Source organism: Triticum urartu, chromosome 5 (genome assembly GCF_003073215.2).
Source record: "Triticum urartu cultivar G1812 chromosome 5, Tu2.1, whole genome shotgun sequence".
NCBI lineage: Eukaryota > Viridiplantae > Streptophyta > Magnoliopsida > Poales > Poaceae > Triticum > Triticum urartu.
Genome location: NC_053026.1, coordinates 20,029,922 through 20,044,135, shown reverse-complemented (window position 1 = coordinate 20,044,135; position 14,214 = coordinate 20,029,922). Strand labels below are relative to the sequence as shown.

At 42.0% G+C, this 14,214-nt stretch overlaps 1 protein-coding gene across 1 annotated transcript; it reads left to right on the top strand.

Moving 5' to 3' along the window:
• Positions 1-2,139: 2,139 nt before the first annotated feature.
• On the top strand, positions 2,140-3,212 carry LOC125555473 (putative ripening-related protein 7). The gene has a single exon (XM_048718417.1). It carries the CDS (start codon positions 2,484-2,486, stop codon positions 2,922-2,924), a length of 441 nt encoding a protein of 146 aa, XP_048574374.1. The 5' UTR covers positions 2,140-2,483; the 3' UTR covers positions 2,925-3,212.
• The last annotated feature ends 11,002 nt before the right edge of the window (positions 3,213-14,214 follow it).

The following is a 14,214-nucleotide window of genomic DNA, read 5'->3' as shown; positions in this document are numbered from 1 at the left end:
TCCTCTAATGGGTGGGAAGTAGTTTGTCCGCCAGTTCAAAGAAACTATAAATGGAATGAACGAAAACGACATATGGTCGGTGCTCTACTATATCCGGCAGCCATAAGCCCACCATTAAAGGATACCTCGTCAGACCTAAAGTGAAACTCTGCTAATGAGCATCAATACACTCATCAGTGGAAGCACACCACTAGTGGTAAGGTGACCATATGTATGTGGAAGCCAGTTGACATAGGGCTAATCTATAATAGTGATACATTTGTGATTCCAGGTGCCTTCTTTTCCTAGACCTACAAATTCAAATCTACAGCATGCAAAGACACAAAATATAATATACAGATTGGAATTGGATAATTCTAAAACAAAGAAATAAAATGACAAATAAGCTATTTGTCGTTTGCTTAGAGAAGTGTTTCTTTTTATAAAAGAACTGTGCAATAGACAATGACATGAGCTGAATGGTCCTCCTGTATATCACTGGGCAAGAATCCCTTTATTATGTGATTTGTCCTAAGGTTGGTTGCATGCCATGAGAGCCTTAAACTACTGCATTTAATTGCCTATTATTTTTTAAAAGGGAAAAATTGCATTGATCATTTCTTTGCCTCAAAACAACGCACCTAGACAACAGGCAGTGTATTAATACAAACTTCAAAAAGAACAAAGCCCAACCAATCATCTTCTTTTTTTTTGCAGGAAAACTTTTGGTCTATTCATCAAACATCATGTCTATAGAAAAAACACAAGAAGTAAACAAAATTACATCGTTGTCTGTAGACCACCTAGCGACGACTACAAGCACTGGAGCGGCCATCATCGCCCCTTCCTCGTCGGAGCCAGGCAAACCTTTTTGTAGCAGACAGTCGGGAAGTCATCGTGTTAAGGTCTCAAAGGACAAGTACGCTAGCACAACAACAACCGCTAATGAAGAAAATCATAGATTGAAAGGATCCAACTTATAGACACATGAATGTAGATTAACGAAAGCGGCATCCACCAAAGACAAGAACTGATCAAATCCCGTGAGATCCATCGAAGACACACCTTCACACGCCCTCCAACGATGCGGGATACACCACCGGGGTGTGGGCTATGCGCGGAGAAACTTATTCCATCTTCAGGAAGTCGTTGTTGCCTCGCCTTCCCGAGAAGGTCACAAACCCTAAACAGGCAAAAAAGAAACGCCTATAAACAAAGCATGACATGCCGCGGGCAAGGGTCTGGATCCACCGCGCCTCCATGGTCCTAAGGCTATAAGAGATGAGGAAAATTGGCAGCGGCACAAACAGGAGGCAGGGAAACCCTAAACTTCCCGGGGCCTTTCTTTCTTTGTGGGAAGAAAGAAAACCGACCTTCTCCCTCTCTCCTCCTTCAGCCCTCATAGAAAGAAAGGTCGGCCAAGAAAATTAAATGTTATCTAGTAAATTACCATATGGTGATCGCATCGATGCTCAGAGCACAGAATTGTCATTTTGGTGTCACGCGAAGGATTCCATTCACATGAGGCGGCCACGTGGAAGGTCATCGCGGTGGCGGAGGGCTAGTGGCATGAAACCCCATCCCCTGCTCGTGCTCGTTCAACGGGGGAAAAGCGAAAATGGTTATGTTTGATGCGGACGCTGCGGGGAGTAGGATCGAATCCGTAAGTGAGTGGCAAGGTGGGTATTTTTTCTTAGAAGTTGCTCTCGCAACCAGGGAAGTTGGTGTTACCAAGCTGTGGAAAATGCACTACGATGACTCTCCAGCTTTCCAAAATTTACTCTGAGCAGGCGACCTTTGGTCTAGATTATGCTTAGAAGCCAAACCGAACGGACCCTTAGATAGTTCATGCCCATCTGTGTGTAGTTACGAATGCCACACACTAACATGAACTAAAGTACATATCACCACCGGATGATTTTATTCAGAAGAAACAAGAGCAATAAAAATAATACTGAATTTCCATATAAAACTAAAGGAAAGCCTAACTGGAAGTCACATAACTGGACATTAGATCGTATACGCTATTTTCTACTGACTTACTTGCATAGTCATTGTTTTTCAAATTTTGGTTGAAACACACACTTCGAATGAATATATGGAAGCGTGCACAAGCTTTTGTATCACCACAATTTTTATAGTCAGACTAATGCGCCGGTTACAAGAGCTGTATTATATATGAAATGGGGTGAGTACTATGTGAACATCTTACATTTGTTTACAGAGTGAGTATTAGAATCTGGGTTGTAAGAGCTGTATGGAATAGAATTTCCGGTTGTAGAAACTGGTGACATCGGGCCAGCAGCTTTGCTTTGTCTGCAGGCGTAGACAGGATTCTTAGACGGGACACACGAGGGCGGCATGCACATCCGTAAGTACGTCCCCGCTTTGTCTCCTGGCTGCAGATCGAGCCTATATAAACTCCTCGAACCAGCAAAGCACACACAGACAGAGGGCAAGCTAGCTGATAAACAAGCACACAGGAAAAGAGCTCAATCCCCGCCATGGCAGGCACCACCAAGGTCGCAGTGGTTTTTGCCATTGTTGTTGTTTTTCTGCAGGTGACGTGCTCCGTTTCTGGGCGGCCCACTGTTAGGGAAGGCAAGTTTGAACTTCGACAGAACGTCCCGGCGATAATGACGGTGAACGGCTTCCAGCAAGGGGAGCCGGGCGGCGGGCCGTCGTCGTGCGACGGTCAGTTCCACAGCGACGATGAGTTCGTGGTGTCGCTCTCGTCGGAGTGGTACGCCGACGGGGCCCGGTGCGGCAAGTTGATCCGCATCGCCGACGACGCCAACCTTCACATAAGCGCCAGGGTCGTCGACGAGTGCGCCGGCTGCGACAACGAGGTCGGCGCGTCGATGCATATCTGGAAGAACTTCAATCTTGACCCCAGTGTCGGGCAGGTGGACATCAAATGGTCCGACGTGCCGGACGAAGCCTAACTCAAACGGACACTTAAACATGCATGCATGCATGCATCCATGGTGTCAGTCCATCGGTGGATCGAGTTATTTGCTTTCAAGTCTGTATTTGCAGCTGGGGTATGCCTCAGTCCCTTAATGTCTCAGCGTTGTTACTCTTTGCCCGGCCGTCTTCGGAGCAGAGTAGGTAGTACGTATAGCTGAATAATAATGTAATAAACTACTCCCTCCATGGAGCCCTGTAATAAACTACTCCCTTCGTGGAGCCCTGTAATACCACATGTCTGACCAGTCCCGCACACCGTAAATCCCAAGATTTTGCAATATGGTCCATTGTTTCTAAAACATATGCAATGTTGTAGTGGCAACTCGACGGTGCACACAATTTTTTTTGCAACATAACGTCTGTTGTAAAAAAGCCTGCAAGATAAGCTCGGTTGCAAAAATAAAATCTACAACACAATTTTTGTTACAAAATATTTTCTGCAACATAATCTCTGTTACAAAAAAAGTTATGTAACACGGCATATACCATGTGTTGCAAAAGTGAAAAACGACTCGGCGCTAGATTTGTGTCTGATCTGATAGCTCGATATCTGGTGGATCTTTTAAAATAATCTGCCGGCCGACGCGTATAAATGAAGCAGGGTGAAATCATGATTCGAGGAGGAGTTGACGATGGGGTGACGCGGTGCTGCCCCGTCTGCTGAGTGTCGGCAACCATGCACTGCAAAGCGATTGCGCCTGTAGTACTGTTGATCACTACTCCCTCCGTTCTTAAATAAAAGTCTTTTTAAACATTTTAAATAGACTACAACATATAAATGTATGTAGACATATTTTAGAATGTAGATTAACTCATTTTGCTCCGTATGTAGTCACTTGTTAGATATCTAAAAAGACTTATATTTGAAAACGGAGGGAGTAGATGACAACCCTTTTGTTTTTAAAAAAAGCCGTTTAATTGCATTTAGTAAAAGGTGATTATACATTTCACCCAAAGAAAATGTGTGAACAAGGTGACAAAGCATGGCAGAAATTCAATCGATGCATATGCTAAGGTGTTTTTGAAGTGATGAGAGCCCCCACACAACATTCTCCAACTCATGTAGTTTGCCATCACGAACACGAGCGCGCACACATACACAAGGCGATCTGATGGTGCAGATCATGTCCACACTGAGGCGTCATAGCAAGAGGGAGATTCATGACAATTGTGAAGGCCAGAGAGTGCATCTTGTAATTTTGGTTATCAATTTTTAATTCCAGTTGCGGATCAATCTGTGGTTGGACGTTTAGAAGGACAGTAGTATTCCCTGCTGATCAGGGTTCAAGTTCTATACTTGACATTGGTGCTCGCATTTTTCTGAATTTATTTCGGCCTTTCGGCAATGTGCATTCAGTGGGAGGAGACGTTTCTGTTGACTATGAAGACGTCTGTGGCAATTTAGTCAATTTCAAGATGTTGTACCGGCTCAGTTTTTTGAAGGTGCTCATAGAAGTACAGTGTGTGCATGTGTTCACAGGAATGAGTGTATGCACATATGTATGAGCGTATGCATCTGTACTATGTTCAAATTTTCCTTTTAATTTCAGGTGCCTTCTATATCTTCTAGTAGAACCCTCATGTGTTGCCACGGACGTTTTAGGCTTTTTCCCCTAGCTGCATATACATATGCCTATATTATTTTATAAAACTCGGTGAATTTTTGGCTCCTTCTAACAATATCGTCTTGGGACCTTTATCAATAGATTATTTTCTAACAATGGATCATTTTTTAAGAACAATTATTTGTATGCATCCATTCCGATTGTGTAAAACTCGATAAGTTTTTAGTCCGAACCATCATAGTAATGTAGTGACTTGTCAATCAACATTTTCAAGGCATCATCCGAGCCATCAGTTTTTGTGTCTGATCTACAAAGGTGAACATATAAACACATATTAAATAAAAAATAAAAATGATCATATAAATATATATTCATTGGTTAGCCGCTAGATGCAAGAATGCGTCCATTTTTATTCGGATGGGGTAGCATCATGCTTTTTAGTAGGGTGAGTTGCATCCTAATTTTAATAAACTGTAGGCTCGTCTATAAATACTTGTTGGTAATTATTCTTCAAAAATAATTTTTAGGATATGTGATATTTTTCACTATATAAAAAAGTATGTGGCATTTCTCTCATAGAAAACAATTGTTTTCCTTAAAGAAAACAGCAAGCAGCCGCTCCTTTTCTTCTTATCTTAAAAAAGCAGCAATCCTCTCTCTCTCAATACACACACACATACATACACACCGAACGACACAACACTCACACTCACATATCATTTTCCCGGTCAGCTCTCCCCGCTACGGCGTCTCCACCTCCATCTCTCCCCGCCACGGCTTCTCACTGCTGCATCCCCTCGACACACGACATTCAGCTCGCACCTTCCTCTCACCGCCGTCTCCCCTCCTCTCTACAGCGTCACCCGCCGCTCCTCTCTCCTCCACAACATCCTAGGCCGATTCCCGGTGCCAAGGAGTGCACACCGTCGTAGCCAACTGCTTGAAAGCCTGGAGATGGAGCAACATTTGACTCCTTCAAGCAGAGGTAGCTAGGAGTAGACGTTGTGTCGGGATCCATATGTGTCTGCATTGTTGTGTTACTTCCCACGATCTTACGGTGTTATTCGTCCAATGTGTTGTCCATCGATATCACCGCAGTGGCCAACTCAGTTATTCGTCCAATGTGTTGTCTTTTTTACACATGTAAGTGATGTTGGGGTTGTGGTGGCACTTTGGCAGTAGAATAAGTCCTACAACCTCCTCCCTGTATTTGATAGTGTTCGCTCTAACATCAATTGTAGGCTGCTGTGGGCATGGTGCTCGCAATATCAAAAGAGGCACAGTGCTAGCGCGAAACAAGTACTGATCGAACCGCCGAGCGTAAAATAAGTCTTTTAGGCCTGAAGTACAAATTCAAATCCGCGGTCCACATTAAAGTACCCATAGAAGGGATTCCAAATCCAGAGGTGCTCCACAAAAGTCTCTCAGAGGGCGGCGGAACTTCCATTAACCAACGCACGCATAGCAGGGTCAAAAGATCTGACCGCCCCGCAACAAATTCGAACTAAGTTCACTGCCTCACTCCAGGATCTCGAAGCACATGAAATTGGCAGGTCTCCCTTGTACCCATCATGATGACAATCTCACATGCAATTCTTTTCCGAAGTTGATCCAGCAGTATCTGAGCAAAACAAAAAATGCAGAGGTCGGCATCACAACATGTGATTGGACCTCAATCGAAGAATGAACTGATGACGTTTTAGCTAGTATGTCCGACCTTACTGAGTGGCGATGGAAGGTACTGCCCATTGTACTCACAAATGTAAGTCGACGATGCACACATCGATGTCCTCACTGTGACCACATCTTAACCACAATATTAAAAAAGTATATCATACCATTTTTAAAAAGTATCCATTGCAGAGACCACATGATCCCTAGCCATGTCCCCTAGTTGAGGTCGAGCATTCACCTCGTGCCACCATTGATCCAAATTAAATGGATTCAACAACAGATGGTCCGACTAATGCTGGCTGTAGTGGCCTACCCACGTCTGCCGTTGTAGAACCCTCCTCAACGCTTGCCTCACCACCCTGAGATTAGAAATGTAGTTATACCGGTTAATTAGGCCCAAAAGCATGGTACACATATTTTACCCTTACCTGCACGCTCAACATTACGCGGTCTGGGGCGCTAACCTAGACACTGTTGCATTACATCGGTAAACCTGCCATAACATTTCCTCCGTAGACTCAGATGGACTCCTTCACGGCCAGCTGATGCCTGCTCTTCATACCATAGTATCCACGCTCCTGCTTTCACCACCCAAGCTATGGGGGCATCATCTTTCAACCCTTCGGCATCTACGGCAGAGCCATGAGCATACCTTCATATCCTGAAAACAACAGGTTAGCGTTACAAAACTGTTTGTTTGTACGACTCTAATTAATCATAAAGTGCCGAATCAACTTCCTAACCATTCTATCCACAGAACACAAACATTGAGCGACGCTAGAAACGAATTTATGTACCGTCCGTCGAAAGCATTCTCTTGGCACCACTGATGCCACATCTGGAGATTAGCCATCGATTTCTGTGATCACATAGATAGTTTATCCGTCTTTCTTAAGTGTGAGCGAATAGAGTTTCAAGATACCAATTACATTCACCCAGCATACCTATTCCATTGTAGATCTTGTAGATTCCTAGCGAAATGACCGTCAGACTCAACCTGAAAATGTTAGCACAACGATTTCAGTTGACATATTGTCAAAATCAGCTTATTTTGTTATGGCACATGAGCGGTAAAATAAAACATCACACACCTACAGTATCATAATATCTGAATCAATTTACATATATTCCCTGCATCAGCCTCGACGTAATCTACTGCTTCGAGGGTCAGCTAAAATTTCAAATGATGACATCACCTCTTCGTCCACACCAGAGCATCGAGGTTAAGCCATCAATTGTTATGACTGAGTATCAACACTACTGGAATTCAAGATGGCAACGGGGCCCCGAAACCCACGTCGCCGTGGGTTTTTACCCTATTAGGGACGGGGATGGGCGTCTTTTCAATCCCGCGGGGCTGTTGCTGGGCACATTATACAACCCGACATGTTTCGTGGGTTTACACCCGTTTTGATAGTCCCTGAACCCGAAACCCGACAATACCTGACAAAATATGCTCCTACTTGTTGCTGAAATATGCTTATCTTTGTTGCTGAAATGGGTACCGTATTGTGGTAAAAAAATGCTCCTTGTAGGTGCCGTTATTGTTACTTTTGCTCAAATTATGCTCCTGAAATAGGCTCCTTCTAGCTGCTGAACCATATACTATTGTATTGTACTGAAATTTGCTGAAGTTATGCTACTGAATATGCTCCTTTTGCTACTGAAATGCTATTCTTTGTTGCTATTATGTTTGCTTAAATATGTCGATTTCCCCGTGGGTTTAGAAAACCCAACGGGTTTACAGGACGGACAGAAAACTAGCCCCGTGCATGATGACAGGGACGGGGACGGGTTTGCGATTTTCTCGTGGGGATGGGTTTGGACGGGCAAAAGTCGGTCGGTTTCATCCCCGTTGCCATCTTGAACTGGAATCGCACCCTACGCCGAGTGCCAGGTCCTGTTGCTTGTCCCTTGGCAAGGTGGGACTAAAGTTTGCCGAGTGCCAGATCTTTACCGAGAGGCACTCTCGGCAAAGAAGTCACTGTGCCGTCAGTCGGCGCCGGATGTGCCACGTGGCCAGACATTGCCGTGCGGCAACTGACCGGCTCTCGGTAAATTGTGTCTTTGACGAGTGTTCCCTTTTTGCTGAGATCTACTTTCGGCAATATCATGTGTTTGCCGAGTTGTGCCTTTTGCCGAGAGCTCCTCTCGGCGTCTATTACTTTTCCGAGTGTCTGTGATTTGGCTCACGGCGAAGAGCCCGACACCCGGCGTATATGAATAATCCAGTAGTGCTAGAAATAAAGAAGAGTTATACCAACTTGTAAGGAGCATGCACCAGCTATTTCTCAACTACTTTAAATGATCCCTCCATGTTCCGAATTAATCACATTCACTCAAGACATCCATACACATGCTTTAGGATCGTACTTCCTCTTCTTACCCAGGAGATTCCTAACTTGAGCCGGTCTTACATCATAAAATTCAACAACACCATTTACCTTGTGTCCTTGTCCCCATATCAAGATTTCACAAGAACGTTATACCAACATTGAATAAGCATGTCATAATCCAATACAACCACCTTTGTTAGATCCATGAATATTTCAGTCACAAGAAATGTGACTGAACAATGTCAAGTATTCCATTCTTCTATGGTTGTCATTCGGTGCTACTGATAAAACATGAAACTTGGGAAAGACAGCTCTCGCTTACTTTATTTTGGTAGCTTCTCAAGAAGTATTTCTTCATATATAGTTTACAACAAGGAGAGTTGCCTTTGTATGAATTCTCATGGCAAACCAATATTTTCTGCCATATAAATTTTCAGTATCAGTTAATATTTGAAAGATTGTTTGTGCAGGCTCATAAAGAAGACCAACAAGAATATTAGAAATGCCATTATCAATAAAAGCAAACTAATGACTGTAAATATCACTCTCATACCTTAGAGCTGATAATTTTTGACTTGATGAGGTATTGCAAATAAACATAGTGTCTATGGCCTGGGGTATTAAACTTGACATATGTAGACACATGCAAACTTTGTTCAGACCATCAAACAATTACATTTCTTGGTAGTTCATGATATGTGTGTCTGTCCCAAATTGTCTTCGTTGGTAGTTACTTGTGCAAGCCATGATGCACTAGTCCCTCTACTTCAACTGTTATTGTTAGGAAGAATGTTATTAACCCGTCACAGACTGGCCAAATATTGGTCATATATATCACCATAATAAAAGAAAGAGATAAGTATGTTATTATAAACTATTTTTTATTGATATGCCTGTTCCATGGACTATCTTTATACCTCACAGTTATGCTTATGCCTTGTTGTGCATGTGAGTATATACTGTCAAATTGTAACATTTCATGTCACTGTAATATGATAGAAACCTCATTAAGGTGATGCGACCATCGTAGGTTTGGATCAGGCACACTAAGGAAAGAAAAGCATGCTATCAGTATCACAGCAAGTGCATGAAGATCCAAATGAACACTAATATTTCTACACTGTTGCAAGTAGAAGGAAGAAGAAGGAGAGGTTTTTCGAAAAATTGAAGCCAAATTTCCACATCCAGTGTTAAGAGGTAAGAAACAAATCACTTGTCTTTTCTCCACGATCTCATTCCTACAACTCTTAGACCCTCTATTCTTCCTCTTCCTTGCCTACTATCAAAGTCTTGCCATCTAAATTTATACATAGACTATTTTTGGTTCCCCTATTATTTAAGATAAATGTGCAAGCCAATAAGGAAGGGGAAGGAGCACCCAAGAACAATAGGAATGGGAGGCATTGGAAAAACATACAACTAGATCTCTACTTCCTTAGGAGAGGAAATCTAGAAAGCTCTTGTTTTCCTCAATGTTCCCATTCATACTACTCTTGGACCCTCTCATTCTTCCTCTTCCCGGCCTACCCTTCACAACTAACTCCAAAAACATGAGAATTTGAAAGAGCATCTTGAGCTGTTGCATGCTAGGACTAGGGTATTAGTAGATAGAGAGGTGCGTAGTTATTGGTATAGGTCTTCATATCAGTTAAGCACACACCTACTGCGCGATGAAACATGGGACCCAATAGTAAGTCATAGTGGGGTGATGGAACCTCAGTGCCTTGTTATCGATACATGTGGAACATGTGTTGTAATTATGGACCAGTACTTGTAGTTGTGGGTAGTTGATCTTCTTCAATTCCTCATATATCAACATATATAAAAACCCAACAGTTAAGCGCAGCCATGATGTGATAATTTAGGAAAGGGAAAAGAGAATGAGGCCACATTCATCATTCATGTAAGGGAAATGTAGATTGTCACAACTGATGTGACTATCATTATCATAAGATTGACACCTGGGAGATGAATACCCCTGTACTGCAGTAACAGTGATGCTCAATCTTTCTCTGCCCACTAACCAATAAATTCATCGAAAAGAAAAACTCTTCCCTGTAATTAATGGCAAAGGAAAAAACTAAAAACCCAAGTAAAGGGTACTACTTGGAAGTATCATGTCCAAAGACAATCCCGTGTAGGAAAATAATTTCTTGTACTGTATAGTCCATGCTAAACTCTTCAATGTATGTTCAGCGTGCTTGAAGCTAGGCATCTTCTGCTAACAAATTTCCCGTAGAGAGAACATAAGACCCAAATATGTCTTCCTGGTGCCACTTAATTTTCCTTTTTGGTTACATATATGTTCTTTTATTTGCACACACCATGTGGTATTACTTTACGAAGCTCAAGGTTGTGTGACGGAAGTATTCAGCATGCAAGGAGTTAAATGAAGTAGATAATGTCAACCACATGTTTTGAATATCCTTTACAATAACGCATATCTTCTTTTTTTTGAAGAAGAAGAGCTTTACTACACTGTAGACTCTGCATCCAAAGCACACAATTGTTTGTTATTTTACTTAATGGAATGTAAATACGCTCCTTTGTTTAGTGAAATCTCAATAATTTAATTTTCGAATTATGAATCCATATGCATCTAATGAAGGAAGGTGAACTAAATTTTCGACTTTTTCATGGGTATACTTGAAACTGTTATTGAACACTGTTAGCACAATTTAAAATAGGTTGTGCATGTATGTGTGTAGGCCGAAGGGAAAAAAAGTAAAGAGCATCTACGGACAATATGGAAGCTCGTTCTTATATATGGTTTGAGTCTGTCTGAGTTCAGAGTGTTGAAATTGTATTTCATTTATTTTGGTTCGATGGTTGTAGTTTTTGAACTAATGAAGAAATGTGGATGCTACTTACGACTGGTTTCATGGGTTTACTAAAAACCGGTATTGAACAACCTTATCACGGAGTTAAAGATGTTATGCATGTATATATATAAGCCAAAATTAAGAGAAGGAGCTTTTAAGAACATTATGAATGTGACATGCATTAGCAAAAACACAATGTTATACTCCCTCCATTCCACAATGTAGTGCTTCATCTATCCACGTGCTTCAACTTTAACCATAAATTTAACTACCAAGACCGATTGCGGCGGGAGCAAAAATTATATCAGTAAATTTGTATTTGAAAGAAGTTTTCAATTATATGATTTTTTCTCCCGCCGCAATTGGTCTCGTTGGTTAAATTTATGGTCAAAGTTGGACCTCGGGAAGCGCGGGCGCACTATATTATGAAATGGAGGGAGTATCTCAATCCCAAATTGTAGTCGAGGAGAAATAATTATAGTTGTCCTCCTGTTCATTGATTATAAATTTTTCCTCCTTCTGGCACTCTACTGAGACCCCTCATGTCCATCCATGTAGGATTGTTTGTTTTCTTTTTTGGTTTTGTACGGAGGATTTTTTTCACCAATTAAATTATATGAGCAAAAAGTAAGAGGAAGGAGAGTCTAAGATCCGTAGGAAAGGGAGGCATCAGAAACATTACACCATTTCTCCCCTCCAATACTAGAGGAGGCATTATCGTTTCTTCAATCCTACACCTCTTAGACCCGCTTCTTTCTCTTCCCTACTTTTGCTCCTTGTGTACGAGTACAAGATTTTATGATTTGGAAGTATGGACTGTCGAACAATTTATAGAGATTTTTGGTGTACCACATATCGACATCCATTGTCCTAATGTAATGTTGTGAACAATGAAGTACACGTGGGTTGGTGCATTGAGATCTGCACAAATGCAATAGGGTTATATATGGTATTTATTTAGAGACATTACAACTGCAGTTTTCCAGCCCTCTCACCCCACCAGCAATTTCGGTCGTTGGATCCACCGTACTGAGCATTTTTGGCCGTCGGATGCTCTTCCAATCCTGCATAGAGCGCTACACAACATGATTCGGTACCGCTGTAACGATTTCGGCCAGCTGCTATTTAATTGGGCTTAATCGGCTCATGTTTTTACGTCCTTTTCCCTTCACTAGATTGGTACAGGGAAAAACAAAGCCCTCGTAACTGATTAATCAGGTGAAATCTTGAACAGTGCTTGTAAATTTCCATCTATTATATCGTTGGAATCAAAAGTCCAATTTATATTTCGTTTGCATATTTGTGTTCATTTGCTTGGAAATAAGACCAATTTTGAATACGTTTTGACACATCTTTAAAATTTTGCTAAGTTCTAACTGTTGATACTTAATAGAAATAAACGATAAGATAAATATGTTTCCGAACTGAAACTTTAAATCAGGCAGGTCTCCAAAGTTTTAACGGAATTTTAAAATTTCAACAAGTTTTAGAATGAATAAGTTTCTAAAAAGCATATGAATGAAAGTGCGTTATATCGACTAGAGGGGGGGGGGGGTGAATAGGCGATTTTTATGAAAGTCTTCAAAACTTGGAAGTTATGAAGACAAACAGTGAAGATTATGCCTATTACTATGCAGCGGAAGTTAGATTACACTAGGCCAGCCATGGTCATGTATTTAATAGAGTGAAAGCACAGTGACAAACAGCTTCAGTGTAATAAGGATCAAGTAGGAAGAAGTTATGAAGCCAAACAGATCATGCATTCACGTTGTGAAGACAAATGATAAAGCAAGCATGCAATGACTTCACAATGAGTAACAGCAAGAGAAGGAAGTGAAGATGAAACCAGTGACTCGTTGAAGACAATGATATGTTGGACCAGTTCCAGTTGCTGTGACAACTGTACGTCTGGTTGGAGCGGCTAGGTATTTAAACCTTAGGACACACAGTCCCGGACACCCAGTCCTGAACACACAGTTCAGGACACCAAGTCCTCACCGTAATCTCCTTGAGCTAAGGTCACTTAGTCCTCGCCCAATCACTCTGGTAAGTCTTCAAGGTAGACTCCCAAACCTTCACAGACTTCGTTCACTGGCAATCCACAATGTCTCTTGGATGCTCTGAACGCGACGCCTAACCGTCTGGAGGATTCACAGTCCTCAAGTGTAATAAGTCTTCAGATCACACAGACAAGAAGACTCAAGTGATGCCCAATTTACTCTGGCTCTAGGTGGTTAGGGCTTTTCTCCTCACTAGGAATTTTCTCTCAAAGGCTTCGAGGTGGGTTGCTCTCAAACGATAAAAGCCGTGCACTGAAATCTGAGCAGCCAACCGTTTATGGTTGTGGGGGTGGGCTATTTATAGCCACTTGGCAACCCGACCTGATTTGTCCGAAATGACCCTGGGTCACTAAGGAACTGACACGTGTCTCAACGGTCAGATTTCGAACTCTCATGGCAACTTTACTTGGGCTACAAGCAAAGCTGACTTGTCCGGCTCTGGACAAGATTCGCTCTCATTGTCTTCACTCGAAGACATAGGTTTTTTGATTTAGGCATCACTTCAGTCATTCTGACTGGTTCTCCTGAACCCCACTTAACAGTACGGTGGTTCCTATGACTCAACAAGAATAAAAAGAACTACGAAAGATCTAAGTCTTCGAGTTCCATAGGCTTCATAACGTGTCTTCTGTTGTCATAGTCTTCAATGTGAATATCTTCATATACCACCTTTGTCTTCAATGTCTTCATTCATTTTTAGGGGTCATCTCTGGTAGTAAAACTGAATCAATGAGGGACTTCTACCTGTGTTTTCCTGCAATTCTCACAAACACATTAGTCCCTCAACTAGGTTTGTCGTCAATACTCC